The following is a 19,303-nucleotide window of genomic DNA, read 5'->3' on the forward strand; positions in this document are numbered from 1 at the left end:
CTGCATTATTTACAGCAGGGAGAAATGTAAACAGATGTGAAGATGCTGTATTAAAGCATAACTACATCAATTAATGGTAGTAAGTCACTGCTAGAATAGTTTATTTACCTCCATTGTTGTGGTGACCAGTGTTGTGACGTCAGCATAAAGCACTGCTGATCATGTCCAAATGGACAGTTATCTTCTCTAGTAAACTGTATTGTAGTTTTTTTGTTTTTGTTATTTTTTTTAAAAAGGTCTCATTGTGCTTACATACTTTTCACCATTTATAATATGTGTGAAATCTAAAATATATGTTAATAGGTTGTTTATGTTATTGATAAGGCTTCTGTTAAGAGCTCGCTGTTAGTAGTCAATTTTTGGGATAGTCAGAAGTTTTATATCAGGGTTTAGAAAAACGTTTCAGTAGGCAAATTGTTTGTCATTGTAAACACGAGGACCTGAGTTCCAATGTAAAAAAGCCACTACCAGTGTGTTGCCTGCAAATGTGCTGGAGAGGCAGAGAAGGGCAGATCTCCGGAGCTTGCTGCTGTCCAGCCAGTCTAGTTCCAGGTTCAGTGAGAGACCCTGTCTCAAAACTGAGATGGAGAACAACTGAGAATGACACCTGACAGTGACCTCTGGCTTCCATGCATATACACAAACACAGAGCATGCACACACATTCCCACAGAGATAAGGTTACATGTGGCAGCCTATTGTTTTTTAACTGCCCCAGGGGTCAGCATTTCTACATTGTTCAAGGGTCAGCTGTATTACTTTCATAAGATGTTTCTCTGAGTCAATATGACATATTAGTTGCTCCATTGTTTGACATTAATGAAAACTGGTGCTCGGTAGATGACTCAGCAGAGAGAGCTTGCTGTGCTTGCCATGGGCCAGACTTTGGTTCTCAGCATCCATGATGGGTGCCTAACAACCACCTAGAACTATAGCTCCAGATCTCACACCCTCTTCTGGCCTCCATCAGTAGCCACACACTCGTGCACCTAACACACTCCACTACACATAAATAAAAATATTTTTTTTAATTGAAGGAAAGTAAATTTTGAATATGTTACAAAGTAATGGCAAAGTTCACAGAAATATAAGATCTCATACAAATTCTTTCTCATAAAAATAGGTTTATTTATAGGCTAGTGTCAAGTGTCTGTGTGTATACTGATGTACTCATAGATCATTCAGGGTTTTGAGACAGGGTCTCATGTAGCCTTGACCTCCTGGGATTTCAGGTGTGTGCCACCATGAAATGGTTGTTGTGTTTTGGCTTGGCTGTTGTGTTTTCTTTTCAGATGACTCTATTTGCAGTTTTATATTTAAGTTTATAATCAATATGGATTAAATATAAAACCACAAATAGAGTTCATGTAAGTGTCTCATTTAAGAAATTCTGGTAGCTTTCTTTTGTTTTCTTGAAGTTTTAACTTCTCAAAATCATTTGCTAAACCATTCCTTTTGACATTACTTATAGTTTGCACATTCTTTTGAAGAATTTGATCCTCACTTGAATGATTTTCCTTCCTACAAGATTTTCCCGGGTTGGGGATTTAGCTAAGTGGTAGAGTGCTTGCCTAGCAAGCGCGCAAGGCTCTGGGTTTGATCCTCAGCTCCAAAAAAAAAAAAACCCCAAGATTTTCCCAAACCTCTTCAAAATTGAGATCAAAGTTGATTACATATGAAACATTCTTTTCATTTTTCAAAATTAACCCACAAATGTGATTCTAAATTGATTTTTTACATTATTATAACATACATTGGTATTTTTAGTGTAGACATTAATTTATAAATTCTTGCAAATTATTTCATGTATATGAAATTTTATTTACCCAGGTGTTTTATTTCTTTGTATCCTTTTCCTGTTTGATATGGTGATTAATATTATAGATTTTTTGTTTTTGAGACAGGGTTTCTCTACATAGCCCTGGTTGTCTTGGAACTTGCTGTATAGACTGGGTTGGCTTCAAATTCAGAGATCCACTTCCCAAGTCTTACTGTAAATTTTTTAAATAAACAATAGAATTTTGATGAAAATCACATATAATCTAGATTACATTGATTTTGAGGCTTTCTCATTATACTATCTAAAAGTCAAATTTCTGGGTCTGAGGGGATAGATGGCTCCTTTAGTAAAGAGTTTGTTTCACAGGATTGAAGGTCGAAGTTCAGATGCCCCGCACCTGGGTAGAAGGCAAACACAATGTCATGCACTTGTAATCTCAGCACTAGGGAGGCAGAGACGACGGGCCAGTCTGGCTGGATTCGTAAGCTCCAGGTTCAGGGAGGCCATGTTGGAAATGTTAAGGTGGAAGGGCTAGTGAGGTGGCTCAGCAGGTTAAGACACCAAGTGTGAGTTCATTTCACAAAATCCACATGGTGGACCTTCCCACACCCAAAATAAATGTAATTAAATGTAGTAGTTGTCTGAAGGCAAGCAGGAGTAACTTTAGAAACAGAGAACAATTGAGGAAGACACCGAATGTCAACCTCCAGCCTCCACTTGTACACACATGCACACGCACACACACACACAGAGTCAAATATTTATTTAGAGCCAGCAAAATGGTTCAGCAGATTAAGGTATTTCCTGCCAAGCTTGATTACCTGAGTTCAATCCTTGAGACCAACATGGTGGAAGGAAAGAGTGAATTCCTGCAAGCTGTCCTCTAACTTCTCATGCACAGGCGCGCGCGCATGCACGCGCACACACACACACACACACACACACACACACACACATTTAACAAAAATCAAATATCTGTGTAAGTAAAGTAGTTTAGGTTAAATTCAATACTTGATTAGTCTAATTTGTATATATCTTTTTTTGTAACTTTTGTTTCTTTTCTTTGAAGTACTGGGAATTAAGCTCAGGATATCTCTCATGATAATCACATGGTCTGCCACTGAGCAAAACCTTGGGCTCATTTATTGAGAATTATTGAAACTTACGTGTCTGGTTGGAATTAACACAAACTGTCCAGTGATGGGTTCTTTTTCATCTTGTGTCTTAATAGAAAATTTAAGACTTCTTATGCAGTTTAGGAAAGGAACCAAAAGTTAGAAATCATGCATTATATTTGTTCCGTTTCTCATTGCTCTGACAAAGTACTGACAGAAGCGACGTGGGGAAGGTTTTCTGGCCTGTGGTGAGGGTAGAATTCACTGTAATAGAGTGTGCCTGGTCCTCTACATCCTCTGCAGACCAGAGACCCAGGCAAAGGCTGGTGCTCAGCTGCCTTCCTCCTTTCCCCCTCTGTTATTCAGTGTGGACCACTAGTTATGGGATGAGGCCACCCACAGGCAGGTTGGTCTTCCTAATAGACCTCACCTACACGCCCAGAGGTGTGTTTCCTATGATCCTAAATCCACCCAAGTTGACAATGAAGATTAACGTGATGTACATACCTGAATCCCAAGAATAATTGTGGGGAACGCTCAGCAAATACAGCACAGTATCAGCGGTATATGCAGGCGGAGCCTGGAGGCATAGTAGGATGCTAAAGAGAGAAGGGTTAGTCTGGGGAGAAAAGAACCTTCCTGAAAGACATATTTTGGAGTGGGTGCAGGAAGACACTTGGTGTATTCATGTCTCTTGCCTCTTCATGCTCACCTAGTGGTAAACAAAAGTTTTTTTGTGTTTTTAAACTTAGAGCCTAACAAAACTGTGGGTGTCAAGAGTTTTCTTGTCTGTTGATATCCTTCCAGTTACTCATGACTGGTTAACACAAGTCGGTGTTAGCCTAATTCAGATGTGTATAAAAACAGCCACCAGTGTGTCTACAGTTGTCTGCATTGACTAATGATATTGTGTGTCCATTCTCCTGCACCCTCCCCCTTATCCTCCTTCAAGAAACCCTGGACACTTTGGAGAAGTGGGTGACAGAGATCTTCTCTCAGATTCCGAACAAGTAAGACAGTCGCTTTCTGTAAGTTACATGTCTCCACCACTAAAGAGCACACCTTTTTGTATTAGTCCCGAAGGTATTTTTTGTCTTGTTCTTTTTAAAAGTCACAAAACTGAGACCTAAGTTTACTAGCTTAGTCAAGATTGTATAGCTTTTGAGAGAAAAGCTAAGATATGACCCTATCTCCATAATTTCCATAGTTCAAAAATTACATGCTTGCAAATTTATAGTAAGCAATAATTCTGAAGATTTTATGCTGCTTTTTACATTTATTTTTTCCCTTTTCTGTTACCGTCGGAGCATTTGGAACTATGATAAGAGCTGAAAAACATATCATGTACACCTACCTCTCCTAACAAATTTTGTTTTCAAAGGTGTTTTTTTCCCCTCCTTTTCTTTCTTTTGTCAGTTGTTTGGAATATGGAATGTTTTTTCTCATTAAAGAAGTATCTTGTAGATGATGGTGATTTATACCTAATCACTCCATATATAGTTGTTACATTTTAAGAAATATTATTTCTAGTACAGCTTTACTAACTGCAAGTTCTTCTTATAGGAGGAAAGCTAGAAGTAAATGGCACTGAAAGAGGCAGTAACTGTTAGGGGCAGGGTCTTCTGGTGCCGAGGTCAAGACAGCGCAGTCGGGATTTTAATCCATTTGCTCATGCCCATAATGCTCTTTAGCCAGCACTGTGCAGAGCAGATTGCTTAGAAATATTTGTCAGTCAGTGAAGCATCCCTGATACTGTTCATAAGGCTTTTCCCAATTAAGTCTTAATGTGTTTGTTTTCTTTTCAGTGGGCTACCTAGACCAAACTTTGGACATTTAACGGATCCTTTTGACACACCAGCATTTAACAAACTTTATAGAGGTTTGTGAACCTAAGGTTTAAAATTGCGTGAAGTAACTTTAGCACATTTCCTAAAATTTGAGTCTGCCAGTTTTCTTTGAAAATGCAAAACAACAGAAACTATGTCTGTTGAAAAGGGACTCATTGGGCAGTGGAGATCCGGTTAGGGGCAGATAGTGGCCACTGACAGGCTGTGGCGCCCTGCTGCTCCTCGGTCTATTTCATGCTTCCCCAGTTTCCCCATATTCCTTTTGTTCTTGTCTCCTCCTCCCCAACCCCTGTTCATTTTATCCTTAAGAAAATGAAAGTAGAAGAGAGAAAATAATTTGAAAAACAATTTTTTAAACTTCATTATACATATTGGTATTTATCAAATGAGGAGGTCCTCAGGTGTCAGGGAACTGGAAGGGCGTCTTTAGGTCTTACTAGGAAGAGAGCCCGTTTTGGCAAATTTCCTTTGATACTTTATAGGTAGATGAACATAAATATTCGAGATTATAAAATATATACTTAATAAATATCTACTGATCTTTTCTTTTTAAAACTTGTCATCTGTGGTAGCTACACGACAAGCTGCTGCATGATCACGTTGTAGTTTTCTTTCCAGTTTGCCAATAGTGATTGGTACAGAGACATTCTTCTGTCTCCTCTTTTTCTTTTAGTCCTGGAATTTTCCTCTTTTTCTCTGTTTCTTTCGGTCTTCTCTGCTTCTCCTGAGTCAGTCTCTCCTCACCTCCTCTTATCAGTGTCAGTTCTGGCACACCCTTTCTGCTGCAGGCTTCATCCTGTTAAGCCAGATATTCCAAGAGTATTTTCTGCTGTTTCTAGCTTTAGATTTTCTATTTATGGATTCATAATCTCCAGAAATACTTTAGCCAGTGCACACATTTTTATCATGAGAAGCAGACTCAAGAAGACTTAAATGTAAGTGAGTTTTTCCAGGAACCTCAAGCACTGCCACCAGGAGCGAGGGGCAGATCTCCCATGGACCTCCTGACCCTTGACAGAAGGATTCAGCCCTCAGGGCATTTCACATTCTCCCTGTTCTTTTTCATTCTTGCTTAAAACAATTACTCAAATTAGAAAATTGGCAACTTGAAGTAACAACTACATTTTATTTAGCCATCCTGTGATTGCTGGAGGATGAGCTATATTGAACAAAAAATATGTTTTTGTAACAGAAAATGTCATGGAAAAATACTTATAACAGTTCTTGTGGCATTTTTGTTTAGTTGTTCCAATCAGAAAAATCCATGCTCTGACCATCACATGGGCACTTCCTCCTCAACAGCAACATTACAGGTGAGAGGTCAAGGGAGACTGGCTTCACTGAATATGGAGTCAGGGTCAATTAGAGAAGGCTGTGTGCTTTAAGTTTGGCTTTCTATATTTAAAACGCAGGTGTCTTATAAACTGGAATTTAACTACTAGATTATTCAAGTCTTTAGGTATTTCATATTTTTCTCAGTGTAAAAAGTAGAATTTTTTTATAATGAGTTACTTTACCTGAGTCTTTGAAATCAAACATTTGGCATTAATGTTTACTTTTCTAATTATTTTTTAATACTTGTAGCATAAAATATATTAATGTATGATTTATTTGTTTATGGCATTTATTTTTTACTTGTCAAAAGTGAAGGTTAAGCTCAGTGGTGGTGGTGTGTGCCTTTAATCCCAGCACTCAGGAGGCAGAGGCACACAGATCTCTGTGAGTTCAAGGTCAGACTGGTTCACAGATCAAGTTCTAGAACAGCCAGGGCTACACAGAGAAACTCTGTCTTAAGAAACAAAAAACAAACAAAATACTCAAAAAGTGAAAAGTTGAATAGCGTTAAGTTCCAAGGATTGTCTTCTGTGAGTTAGGGACATTATATAAACTAGGGTAAAAATGTCAGTTTATATATATGAGCAGCACAGCTTGGGCAAGTAGTTTTTGTTTTGTTTCATTTTGTTTTGTTTTTAGGTAAGGAATAGTTAATTCTATAAATGCTTTATAATAAATAAATGCAAATGAATTGATATAAATTTAGCTTATTTTAAAAAATACATGTTTTTTGTTTTGTATTGAGACATGGCTTCTCTTCATAGCCCTGGCTGACCTGCAGCTTGAACTCAAGAGATCCACCTGCCTCTGCCTCCCAAGTGCTGGGATTAAAGATGTATGCCATCACCACCTGGTTTATTTTAAATATGTGTATATGTATGTCTGCATATGGGTATGTACACATGAATGCACATGCCTGTGGAGGACAGCAGAGGGTTTTGAATCCTCTGGAGCTGGAGTTACTGGTGGTTGTAAGCTTTCCAACATGGGTGCTGAGAACAAAGTCCAATCCTATGCAAGAGCAGTACATGCTCTTAACTACGGAACAATCTCACCAGCCCATCTTATTTTTTTCTTAAACTACTACCAACAATACCAACAAAGCAAGCTGTGCAGGCAAACCCAGCAGAAGGAAAGGAAGCAGTGTGTATTGTTTGAGCTCAGTAAATGTTTTTTGTTTCATGCTAGAATATTTGATCAAGTTTATTGAAATTAACAAAAACATTATGGCTGTCGTGAGAAAGCAGGAAAGTGTATTACAAGAATAATATAGCAAAAAACAATATATATATTTGTTGTTATGAATGTCTTAAGAATGTTGACATTATTAAACTAATACTATAAAGGCATTAGCTAAAAAGTTCTTCTGAAAAAAAAACTAAAATTAAAAAAAAAAATTCTTCTGCCTTTGTATCTGTCCTCAAAGATGGTCCAACATTAGTAGCTCATTTGATATCCTTCAAGCATTAAAATATTGGGGCTGGAGAGATGACTTAGCAGTTAAGAGTACTGACTACTCTTCTGGAGGACCCGAGTTTGGTTCTCAGCACCCTCATTGTGGTTCACAGCTGCTTATCACTCCAGTTCCAGAGGATCTGACACCCTCTTCTGACCTCCATGAGCACTGCGTGCATGTGATGACAGACAGACACACAAGCAAAACACCAATACACATAAAGTAAAAATAAATATTTTAAAAACTAAAAAGAATCAAATATAAAACATCTCTTATGGGAGTGGGATCTCAACACATGCTGTTAACAAAGACTTTTCTTTTTTTTTTTTTTTTTTTTTGGTTTTTTTCGAGACAGGGTTTCTCTGTGTAGCTTTGCGCCTTTCCTGGAGCTCACTTGGTAGCCCAGGCTGGCCTCGAACTCACAGAGATCCGCCTGGCTCTGCCTCCCGAGTGCTGGGATTAAAGGCGTGCGCCACCACCGCCCGGCCAAAGACTTTTCTTAATCACAAAATATTTGAAGAAATATTGAAAATTATAAAAGAGACGAGTTGTTTTTTTGTTTGTTTGTTGCTGTCCAGCTATTTTTATAAGGCCTGATGCTTATATAACTTCTTTATCAGTCATTTTTATACCACAAATATGTGAATTCTCAATAAATGAACTTTTAGTCCTATGTTAGTTTTGTTCAGATGCAAATGTTCACTCAGCTGGGCTCATTCTGTGCTGCCTTACTCTGTACCTCTCTAGTGTGTGTGTAATTCAACTCACATTTTAATCTATATTATCAAGGCTTTGAGAATTGCAGGGCAGAATTAGTACTTTGATTTTCAAAGTCTTACTAAATTTTGGTGGACATGGTATCCAGTATCAATAGTTCCTGTATGTTCATCATGTTACAAAAATGCTACTAAATTGTATTTTGTAATCTAATTAGATTTCTTGTCTTTTTATTTTATTTTTTTTATAAATCTTATTTTAGGGAACACACCTTTAAATTGTAGTAGAAACAAATGGTGAAAGAATTTGAACAACACATTTTTACATTGACTATTATTGTATGGTAGTAACTGACTGTTATATGAGGTTCTGTGAGTAGTGATGGCTAGTCAGATGAAGAGGAAAAAAGAAGTACATTAAATCATATCTTTGGTCAAGATCCTAATATACTTGAAGGAAACTGAAACTGGACTTTATATTTCCAACCTTTAGAATAACATTGTTTTATTCTATAGCCTGATAGAGTAATGAAGGACTTTGTAAAAATCTGATTCTGGACACTGATTCATATAGTCCATGTTCTGGTAGAGGGAGCTGAGGAGCAGGGACAGGAGGACCTGTGGGCTCACTGGCCCCATAGTCTAGTCTAGTCTAGTCTAATCTAGTCTAGTCTAGTCTAATTGGGAAACCCCAGTCCTGTCAGAGACCTTGTCTCAGAGGAGGTGGATGGAGACCATAAAGATGACACCTGAGATTTTTCTCTGGCCTCCACATGCATGCATGTGCATATGTACCTGAGCACACACATGCAAGTGTACACATCTATACACACGCACACGCACGCACGCACGCACATATGCGGAAAAACCTCAAAATCAAAAATACCACCCTTTTCTCCAAAATGTAACTTCATATGAAGTGTCTTACCATTTTCTGTTTTTATAGTGTGACTGTTAACTGATTTAAAATTTCAAGTTAATAAAATTCAAATTATTCTGAATTTATAAGAATAAGCTTAGATTCTCAAACCTGGTATATTTAAACCTTCTTTTGACTTCTGACCCTTAATTTTTTTTTTTTTAAAGGGTGAAGCCACTTCATTATATTTCCTGGTTGGTTGGACATGAAGGCAAAGGCAGCATTCTTTCTTACCTTAGAAAAAAGCAAGTATTCAGTTATTAAGCATTTCTGTAACAGTCTCTGAATAATAAACCTGCAATCCTCTGCTTTAGCTGCCATGAGGTCTGGAATCAAAATGCTAATTATAGTCATAGTAATTACCTAGGTCATTTTAATGATTGTATTTTTGAGGTTTGTTTTTTTTTTTATAAGCTGTCTTTTTTTTTAGCTGTCTTTTTTAGTTCATGTTGGAAATAATTACAAAGTTTAAAAAATTATATATGGAATTAACAGTTGATTCCATAATTCTATAAGGAGGCTAGTTCTAATAAAATAATTTGGATAAGTAAGTCAATTATTTCAATTCTCTGGCTCTCTAGGGTTTCCAACCCAAAAGGTGAACTGTAGAAAAATCATACTGAACATGTAGAGTTAAGAAAAGTATAGGTAGCCAGTTGGTGGTGATGCACGCCTTTAATCCTAGCACTTAGGATGCAGAGGCAGGCAGATCTCTGTGAGTTGAGGTCAGCTTGGTCTACAGAGCGAGTTCCAGGACAGCAAAGGCCACACAGAGGCACCCTGTCTCGAAAAACCAACATCCCCCCTCCACCAAAATACAGCTACATTAGTAGAATGTGTCCTAATTCATTTATGCAGGTTTTTCATTTCTAACCAAACAATAGAAATAGAACTTTAGAGTCTAGATCAATACTTTTAATTTCTTCTTTGTTTTTTTTTCTGTGTACTAATTTGAGAATGAAAAGTTTATAGAAATATTACTTAAAAAATATCATTGTGTTCCAGAACATTCACAGAAATTGAGAGGGCACTTCTTACTAAGAACTTTGACATTGAGTATATGTGGGAGCCTTTAGGACGTGAGCAGTGTGCTTCTTGGTATATGTGGGCATTTTTCTTACTGAGCCCTATTGGGCTTGCAAACTCTTCATTTGGTGAACACCCTCTGATTTAAGTTTTTGGTGTTATTTTAGCCGGGAAATGATCTACTCATTGTTGCTTTATTGGCTAACCATGTAGGATAGCTTAAAGGTTCTAAGAACTCATTTGACATTCTGAGTCGGATTATAATTTAATTGTTTTAAGTCTTTTAGGGGACAGAATCAAAGATGATAAGTGAAATGTTTCCCAGTAACTGTATGTAATAGTTAATTTGTGTGTTTTTATTTTATTTTTTCGTTAAGAATCACATTGGCATCATAAAGCTGCTTGGACAGTATTAGGCTCCCATTAAACAGGAAAAGTTAACTGTTGTTTGGTTCTGGTGACTTCTACTGTAATTTCTTGTGCTCTTAAGATCTGAACTTGAAAACTTACTGTTGTTCGGTGGGGTGTCACAACCCTGCCATCTCAGCTCTGGGGAGGCCGAGGCAGGAGGATTGCTGCAAGTTCAAGGCCAGTCAGAGCTATGTTGTGAGATCTGATCTCAAACAAGCAAAATCCCTTGAACACTTAAAAGTATACATTTACATCAAAAGCTCAGAGTCCATAATTTTACATAAAAAGCTTGTTGACTTTGTTAATTTAAAGGCTTACTGATTAGATTAATTTTCCCAACTATAGGTGCTGGGCTCTTGCATTGTTTGGTGGAAATGGTGAGACAGGTTTTGAGCAAAATTCTACTTACTCTGTGTTCAGCATTTCTATTACGTTGACTGATGAGGGATATGAGCATTTTTATGAGGTAAGTAATTAAATGGAGTTATTTTTCTTTTCTCTAGATACTACTTTATGCAAAAGACTAATGAAATGTTCTGCTTCTAGGTTGCTCATACTGTCTTTCAGTATTTAAAAATGCTGCAGGAACTAGGCCCAGAGAAAAGGTAATAAAATTTCTTAGAATGAAACTGGGTCAATCCTAGTGCAATTTCAGTTTCAGACTGCCAACAGACATGCTTTAGTCCTACAAGATGGTGGTCTGTTATTCCTTACTGTTTCCTTCATTGGCTCTGTATCCTGATCCCTCTCCATCTGAGTGCAGACTGTAAACTTTACTATTATTTAGCTTGCTCTTTTTATTCTTGTGCCTATTTTGTGGGTAATTGCAGTGAGAAATCTTAATATATCTTCTAATTGTCATGTTCTCTTTCACAGAGTTTTTGAAGAGATTCAGAAAATTGAGGATAATGAATTTCATTACCAAGAACAGGTATTAGAAGTCAAATTATTTTTGCATGTTATATGAACAAATTGGAACTGGTGTGACCATTGTCCCACTTGATGGAAGTGTCACTGGAATTTTAATTGTGCTTCTCAAGATGGTCTTGATACTTTTGTTGTTAACACTTAGGTTACAGGGGAAGACTAGGCCCATGACCTAGATCATGATATGTGACCATTTTTCTGTGTAATCACCTGTTTTGTCTGTCCCCCTTGATAAACATTTAATGGAGAGCTTGCCATGGAATTCAATAGTTGGGGAATTCAAATATTGTGAAGATATTTTATAAGGTAATCAATAGTAATTACCACGTGTGATATCAAGAACACTTGTGAGATTTGGGAATTTAAGGGAGAGGAGTTTTTCCTTGATTGAAGGTCTTCATGGATATGATAATTTGAGTTGAATTTGCCAAAGACATAAGATTTGTTTATATTCCAGGGAATTGAAAGTACTTAGGTAAAGAGCTTTGTGGGCTCGGGCCGTGCCTCAGTGAGTCAAGTACTTGCTATGTATGCATGAGGAACTGAGTTTGGATCTCTGGTACCCATGTAGATAAGAGTGGAGGCCTGGCATGGTGGCACATGGCCTTTCATTCCAGCACGTGGGAGGCAGAGGCAGGTGGATCTCTGAGTTTGAGGCCAACCTGGTCAATGTAGGAAGTTTTATCTCAAAAGAAGGAAGAGAAGAAGATACTCAGCCTTGGCCTTTGACATACACTACACTTGGTTGAGCGCACCCATGTCCCATGTTCATACATACAAATGATCTTTGGGACATTATGAAAAAGTCAACCATCCTGTATATGTGTAGTATAAGGACATTCAAATGAAAGTACTGTATAATATTGAAAGTAAAGAGTTTAGAGAAGGGGTGTGTGCTTGCATGTATACATGCCCTTTGGAAGTCTGTTGAAGCCTCTGGGTTGCTGCTCAGAATAACGCATCCTGTCAGCTCCCGAGGTTTAGGGAAATTGCTGTTACTGCACAGCAATCGCTGGTATACCTCACCTAGAGACTGGTAATATTTTTCATTTGCTTTCCTCTCTCCGTGTGGTTGTTTTGTTTGTTTTGTTTTGGTTTTTGGTTTTTTGAAACAGGGTTTCTCTGTGTAGCATAGTTGGGAAATTTAACACTGAAACAATACTGTTAATATACATCCCATAGAATAGTGTTTTTAAGTATGTGAAAGTACACTTCACAAAAGAATACAGGAATAAAATGCTCAGAATAGTAAAATAGTAATATGTGTCTTTCTTGTGTAAGATCCAGTGGAATGTCTAATGATTTTCAGAATTGTTCAGCAGTAACTATGCATGGTATTTTAAATATCTGTAGTAACTGTATTGTAGTTTTTGTGGGTGGTAGTCATAGACATTACTCATATTACCATGTGTACTGCTGATATTGATACTTTTATTAATTTATCTTTATGTGGTGCTGGGGGTTGAATTTAGGCCTCTTGCATTTTAGGGAGGTACTCTACCACTAAGCCTTATATACAGCCTCTTATAATAAAACATTAGAGGTTAATGAAAATATGTTGTGGTGATATATTGTGTACCCCAATAAAGCTTGCCTGGGGATCAGAGGACAAAGCCAGCCACTTTAAACATAGAGGTCAGAGCTGGGTGGTGGTAGCTCATACCTTTAATCCCAGAACTTAGGAGGCAGGCGGATCTCTGTGAGTTCGAGGCCAGCCTGGGCTACAGAGTGGGTTCCAGGAAAGGCGCAAAGCTATACAGAGAAACCTTGTTCTGAAAAACAACCCAAACAAAACAAAACAAAACAAACAAACAAACAAAAAAAACCAAAAAAACATACAGGTCAGGCAGTGGTAACACATGCCTTTAAATCCTAGCATTTGGGAGGCAGAGATCCATCTGGATCTCAGTGAGTTTAAGGCCACACTGGGAAAAGAGCCAGGCGTGGTGGCACACACTTTTAATCCCAGCACTAGGAAGGAAGGAAGATGGCAGGGCACAGAAAGGTATATAAGGAATGAGTAAACAGGAAGTCTCTCTCTTGAGGCTGAGGATTTTGTAGAGGTACGAATGTGGCTGGCTTGTTCTGTTTCTCTGAGCTTTCAGCTTTCACCCCAATATCTGGCCCTGGATTTTTTATTCATAAGACCATTTAGCAATTCATGTTACAATATGTGATTTCTTCCCACCAAATTCAGGGTCTCCCTGATTTTGTCCACTCACATAAGGGTCCTAGATATGAGAGCTCTGATTTATAGCCAGTCAGACCATTTGAAAAAAGGTGGCTTTTTTGATGGTTACCAAAGTCTGTCCTCTCAATGTATACCATAAGTAGGGAAGATGTAAGTTCATGAGGGAAGTTGCAGAAACTCCAGTTATTATTGACTTCTCTGTAGTGTTTTCTATGCTTGAAGCCATCTAAAATTAAAAGACTTACTCTGTGAAACTGGAAGGCTGCAGTGTCTCACCTGAGCCCCTAGAGGGCCCTACAGGCACTCTTCCCTGTAAGTTGATTAATTGATAGAGCTGGTACCCACATAAGTCCTGTCCAACCACCTTACTGGGAGTGTGTTTTCTCATCAGTTGTGGTGGCAACCATGAGAGTCAGAATCACAAGGGGAGAGATCAGAGTGAGCATTTGTGTACCCCAGCTGTAGGTGACACCCAGATTCCTATGTTCTTCATGGTTAAGAGTGTCTTTTTCCACCCCCGTCCCTCTATTAGTCATTAGCAGGACATCTCAAGATCAACATTCACTGACATCTCCTTATGTCATAGCTCCTCATCCTTTCCTCCTGCATCTTTGGTGTGCCGCTTTGAAATTAAAATATGAGCTCAAGACATCTTAGATCAAAACCTAAGCAAATGTGAAAGGAGAACAAGTCAGAAAAGGCCAGTTTTGCTGTATAAACTGCTGAATTACTTAAAGTATGCCAAGTTAGTTCTGTTTGGGGGTTTGTACATTTCTATTTTAAATAAAATTGTTTCCTTTTCACACTTTTTTCTGACTTTCATCAATGAAGGCAAATAGGAATGCCTTTCTTGAAGTAATATATTTTTTTCTTTTTTCTTTTTCAAGACAGGGTTTTTCCATGTAGTTTTGGTGCCTTTCCTGGAACTTACTTGGTAGCCCAGGCTGGCCTCTAACTCACAGAGATCCGCCTGGCTCTGCCTCCCGAGTTCTGGGATTAAAGGCGTGTGCCACCACCGCCCTTGAAGTAATATTTTTAAAGAAAAAATTTAAGTTCTGTATAGAAATTTGAACGCAGTATGCATCATAAGTCAAATGTTTGAAATGGAGCTATTTAAAATTTTTACTTGTTTATTTGTGGTGTGTATGGTATAGCACACATCTGGAGGTCAGAGGACAGTTGGTAGGAGTTGGACAATTTCTGTCGTGTGGGGATTAACCTGAAGTCATTTTGCTTGGTGGCAAGTGCTTCTACCTGCTCAGCTGTCTTGTTGACTTCTAGAGCTATGTTGTTAAAGATTATTTTTGTAGACAGGACTAATACTGTAGCAATTAATGGAAGGCAGTTTATTGAAATGAGTTTTTGAAATGAAAAAGTTTGTAGAAGACAAAAAAGGTAAAGGATGTGTATTAGCAAATGTTTGAGAAGCTGTGGATGGATCTGAATGCTCAGGCATAGCTGGCAATGACAGATGTCACAGCCGCTTTGAAAAAGTTCGTCAGTTTCCTCAAGAACTAAACAGTTACCATTTGAACTAGCCACCTAGCCACGACTCTTAGGTGTATACCCAACAGAATTGGAAACATAGATATCCACAAACTTATGTACAAAGGTTCATACCAGCATCACTTATTGTAGCCCTAAAGTAAAAATAACTTCATAAATCATTAAATAAAAAATGAAGCAGAATATTCTTGTTATGGAATATTATTCAGCCATAAAGAAGTGATTTTGTATTACAACTGGACCTTTGAAATGTTATGTTTAATGAAAGAAACCAGACACTAAAGGTTTCTTGGTAAACGAGTCTATGTTGTTGCAGGATATTTGATCACACTGTGAACCCCAAGATTGTGTTATTTACTGGAAAAACCTGTTTCTAGTTGTGGTGTGGTTCAGCCTTGGCACACACCTTTAATCCAAGAGCTTTCTGCTTTAATATTGTAAACAGGATTAAATAAAGTCAACCATATGTCAAGAGGTGGAGCAGGCAACCAGTTGACAGGAAGTGAACAAGAAAAAACCATAGAGAGTAAGAGGGAATCAGGAGGGCGGATAGAGAGATGCACAGGAAGCGGAAGGGAGGGGCATTCAGGTTGAGGTTTGGGTTTGAGATAGTATAGGACACAGAGGTCAGGGACTTCAGCAGAGGAGAAAGGTCAGCTCGGTACTTTCTCTGCTTCTCTGAGCTAGCAGGCTTTCCGGTATCTGACTCCAGAGTCTTTATTGGTAAAATTGAATGATTGAGATTTTGTTAAAACAACGCTATTTGCTGGGAACAGTACAAGTAAATGAAGAGTGACAGAACACAGGTGATGGCTATTGGGCTGAGGGCAGAGAGTATTGAGTACTTGAGTTGGAGAATGAAGAAGTGTTTGAAACTTAGTGTAATGATGGAACAGCTTTGTAAATAGAGAAACTATTGGATTATAGACTTTCAAAGGGTAGATTTTTGTGGTTTATGGATTACAGCTTCTAATGTTAAATTTAAAATTCTAAGTTAAGTCTCAGTCTAAAATTATAACTAAAAATATGTGCGCGCACATTTTCATTTGTGATGCTAGAGATTGAACCCTCGTCATACCAGGCAGGGCACAACCACTGTGCCACACACCCCGTTTGCTTGTTTTACCAGTACCTAGTCTATTGCTTTTGTGCCACAGGTCAGCTTTAGGTAGGGTTCATTTGTCAGAGCAAATGCTTTTCATTGCTCAGGCTTCTACCATGTTGGCTAGAGCAGTTGCATTATAAGGAAGAAGCTGGTAAAAAAAATAACTCATTAAAAAGGTAAAACGAGGCTGGAGAGATGGCTCAGAGATTAAGAACAATGGCTGCTCTTCCAGAGGTCTTGAATTTAATTCCCAGCACCATCATAGTGGCTCACAATCATCTATAGTGAGATCTGGCACCTTTTTCTGGCATGCAGGCATACATGCAGGCAGAACACTGCATACGTAATCAATGAATTAATCAATCTTAAAAGCAATAAAAAGGTGAAACAGCCAGGCCTGATGGTGTGAGCCTGTATTCCCAACTACTCTGGAGACTGGCAGGCCGGCTATCCTGGGCAACTTAATGAGACTCTGTCTCAAAATAAAGTAAAAACAGAGTTTGTGTATGTGTTAGTTACTTTTTTATTGCTGTGATAAAACACCAGGACTAAGACAGTATATAAAGAGTACATTTAATTGGCTTATGGTTCCAGAGGGTTAGAGATCATGATGGCAGATGGCGGCAGGACCATCTGAGAGCTCACATCTGAAACTGCAGGCAGGAGGCAGAGACTGCACTGGGGATGGTGGGAGGCTTTTGAGAGCTTAAAGCCCACCCTCAGGAACACACCTCCTCTGCCAACAGGCCACACCTCCTAGTCCTCAGATAGTTCCAGCTGGGGACCTAGTATGCACACAGAGGGCCTGTGGGGGGCGCTCTCATTCAAACCTCCAGTGTTCCGGGTGTGCAGTGAATACTTGAGTTGATTGCTTTTTTTCCTGGAAAATTACTTCTACTTTATAAACCAGAGAATTGATCATTTTTTATTTTAAATTGAGATAACATACTGATTAATATAACTTCTTCTTAGAGACTATTTTTATACACCATAATAAATGTCCATTTTTGTATACAATGTGTAATGCTCAGATCAGAGTAATTGATGTATCTGTTACCCAAACATTTTTATGTATTTAGGGAATGTTTAAATTCCTTTTTCCTGGCTATTTTGAGGTATTTGTTGTTACCCACGGTTCTCCTCCTGCTCTGCAGAGCGCTGTCACTGTTCCTGTCCTGTGGGCCTGTGCCTGTTGGCTCTCTCTCCAGCCCCTGCCTCGTTCTGTTGAGACCCCCTCTACTACTTCCTGCTTGTCACTACTCTTATCTCGTGACACATTGTAGTTTAACTGGTGGTGCTTCAGTGTTGAGTCCCCGTCTTTATTGACGCAGCAGTCACGTTGTGCAGTGTGGGGCTGGGCTGCTCTCATGAGAGGCTGGTGTGACTGGAGCAGAGTAGGTTGGTCCTGGGCTCGGGGTGGCACTTGGCGGGTGAAGCTTCCTGGCTCTGCAGCATGGGCTTGCTCTTTTGGAGTCCTGAGCGTCCTCTTACAGTGACATAGTGTCCTGTTAGAGCCACTCAGATACTTCTGTCTCAAGTGTCTGCTGTGATGGACTAAGACAGCGGTGGTGGCCCTCTTATGAAACGTAACGATTCTACGTGCCTCTTTACAGACAGATCCAGTGGAGTACGTGGAGAACATGTGTGAGAACATGCAGCTGTACCCACTTCAGGACTTTCTCACCGGAGATCAGCTTCTGTTCGAGTACAAGCCAGAAGTAAGGAGCAATCCAGTTTAGAACTTGCTTTAGGAAAGAGAGTGAAAAACTATAGAGATGTTTTTAAGAACTGTGAGAATGGAGAGAATGTGGTAAGTTTAGTCAGAATTGTTGTTTGATTAAACAGAAGACTAAAGAGTGATTTCTCACAAGTCTCTTACACAGGCCATCTTTTCTGGTTGTTGGAGACAGTCTCATGTATCCTAGGCTGGCCTCACACTTGCTCTGTAATTGAAGATGACCTTGAACTCCTGATCCTTCTGCTTCTCACAGGTGCTATGATTGCAAGTGTTTGTCACCATGCTGAGTTCCTGTGGTACCGGCTGCCAGCCCTAGGGCCTCTTGCATGCTGGACAAGCACTTATACAATGAGTTAGACCTCTCACTCCATTCGTTCACCTTTTGATATAAAGGATGAAAATAGAAACTTATTACACACCATTTGTAATTTTTCAAGTGCTAGAACACTTAAAATAATTAAGGCAGTTTCTAACATTTGTGTAGTTTGGTTCTAAGCATTCTTTAAAGAAATTGCCTAGCCTATTTTTAACTGGAAACCCAGGACAATTAATTTTAAAACTTAGAGGGGTGTGGTGGTACATGCCTTTAATCCCAGCACTCAGAGAGGCAGAAGTAGTCTGATCTCGGTGAGTTCAAGGCTAACCTGGTCTAGATGGTGAGTTCAAGGATAGCCAGGGATGTTACACAGAGAAACTCTGTCTTGAAAGAAAAAAAAATTAATACTTAACATATTTACAAGAAAAATGCAGCTGCCCCTGTATTAGAAATAAATTACTTTCACAGGCCTATAATTATAGCTGTTTGGGAGGCTGGGCTGGAGGGTCTCAGCTCAAGTCTGCCTGAACTGCAGGCTGAAATCCTGTTTCAAAATAGTCAAAAGATGCTTTGTGATGTAGCTCAGTGTAGGAGAATTTGCCTAATGTGCATGCAGAAGGTCCGAGGTTTAGTCTCCAGGGCTACAAGGATTAAAGACTTACATATAATATGTGTACAAGTGGACAACAGTTGATTAGTCACTCCTCCACTCCTGGGGACCAAATCAGCTTCTTCCTGTAGGGTCGCTTTTGTCAGCCTGGATAGTTTGCCTTCAGGGAATATTTGTTAGTGTCTGAAGATACTTTGTTTGGGACAGTTAGGGATGGATAATAGGGTACTGTGGTGATATCTTATTTTAGAAATTCGTCTACAGGGTACTCCTAGAGCATAGTAGGTAGAAGCCTGAGGTTGTACA

The 19,303-nt window shown here is 38.8% G+C and overlaps 1 protein-coding gene across 3 annotated transcripts in view; it reads left to right on the forward strand.

The window, feature by feature from the left end:
* Nrdc (nardilysin convertase) overlaps positions 1-19,303 on the forward strand; it is a 72,987-nt gene that overhangs the window by 35,287 nt on the left and 18,397 nt on the right. For all 3 annotated transcript variants that reach the window (XM_006977747.4, XM_076564738.1, XM_015996481.3), the window contains 8 exons: positions 3,847-3,904; positions 4,700-4,773; positions 5,985-6,054; positions 9,335-9,412; positions 10,950-11,070; positions 11,151-11,209; positions 11,481-11,535; positions 17,947-18,051. In XM_006977747.4, the coding sequence (XP_006977809.1) occupies positions 3,847-3,904; positions 4,700-4,773; positions 5,985-6,054; positions 9,335-9,412; positions 10,950-11,070; positions 11,151-11,209; positions 11,481-11,535; positions 17,947-18,051 (620 nt within the window). The remainder of the gene's footprint in view (positions 1-3,846; positions 3,905-4,699; positions 4,774-5,984; positions 6,055-9,334; positions 9,413-10,949; positions 11,071-11,150; positions 11,210-11,480; positions 11,536-17,946; positions 18,052-19,303) is intronic.

Source organism: Peromyscus maniculatus, chromosome 2 (genome assembly GCF_049852395.1).
Source record: "Peromyscus maniculatus bairdii isolate BWxNUB_F1_BW_parent chromosome 2, HU_Pman_BW_mat_3.1, whole genome shotgun sequence".
NCBI lineage: Eukaryota > Metazoa > Chordata > Mammalia > Rodentia > Cricetidae > Peromyscus > Peromyscus maniculatus.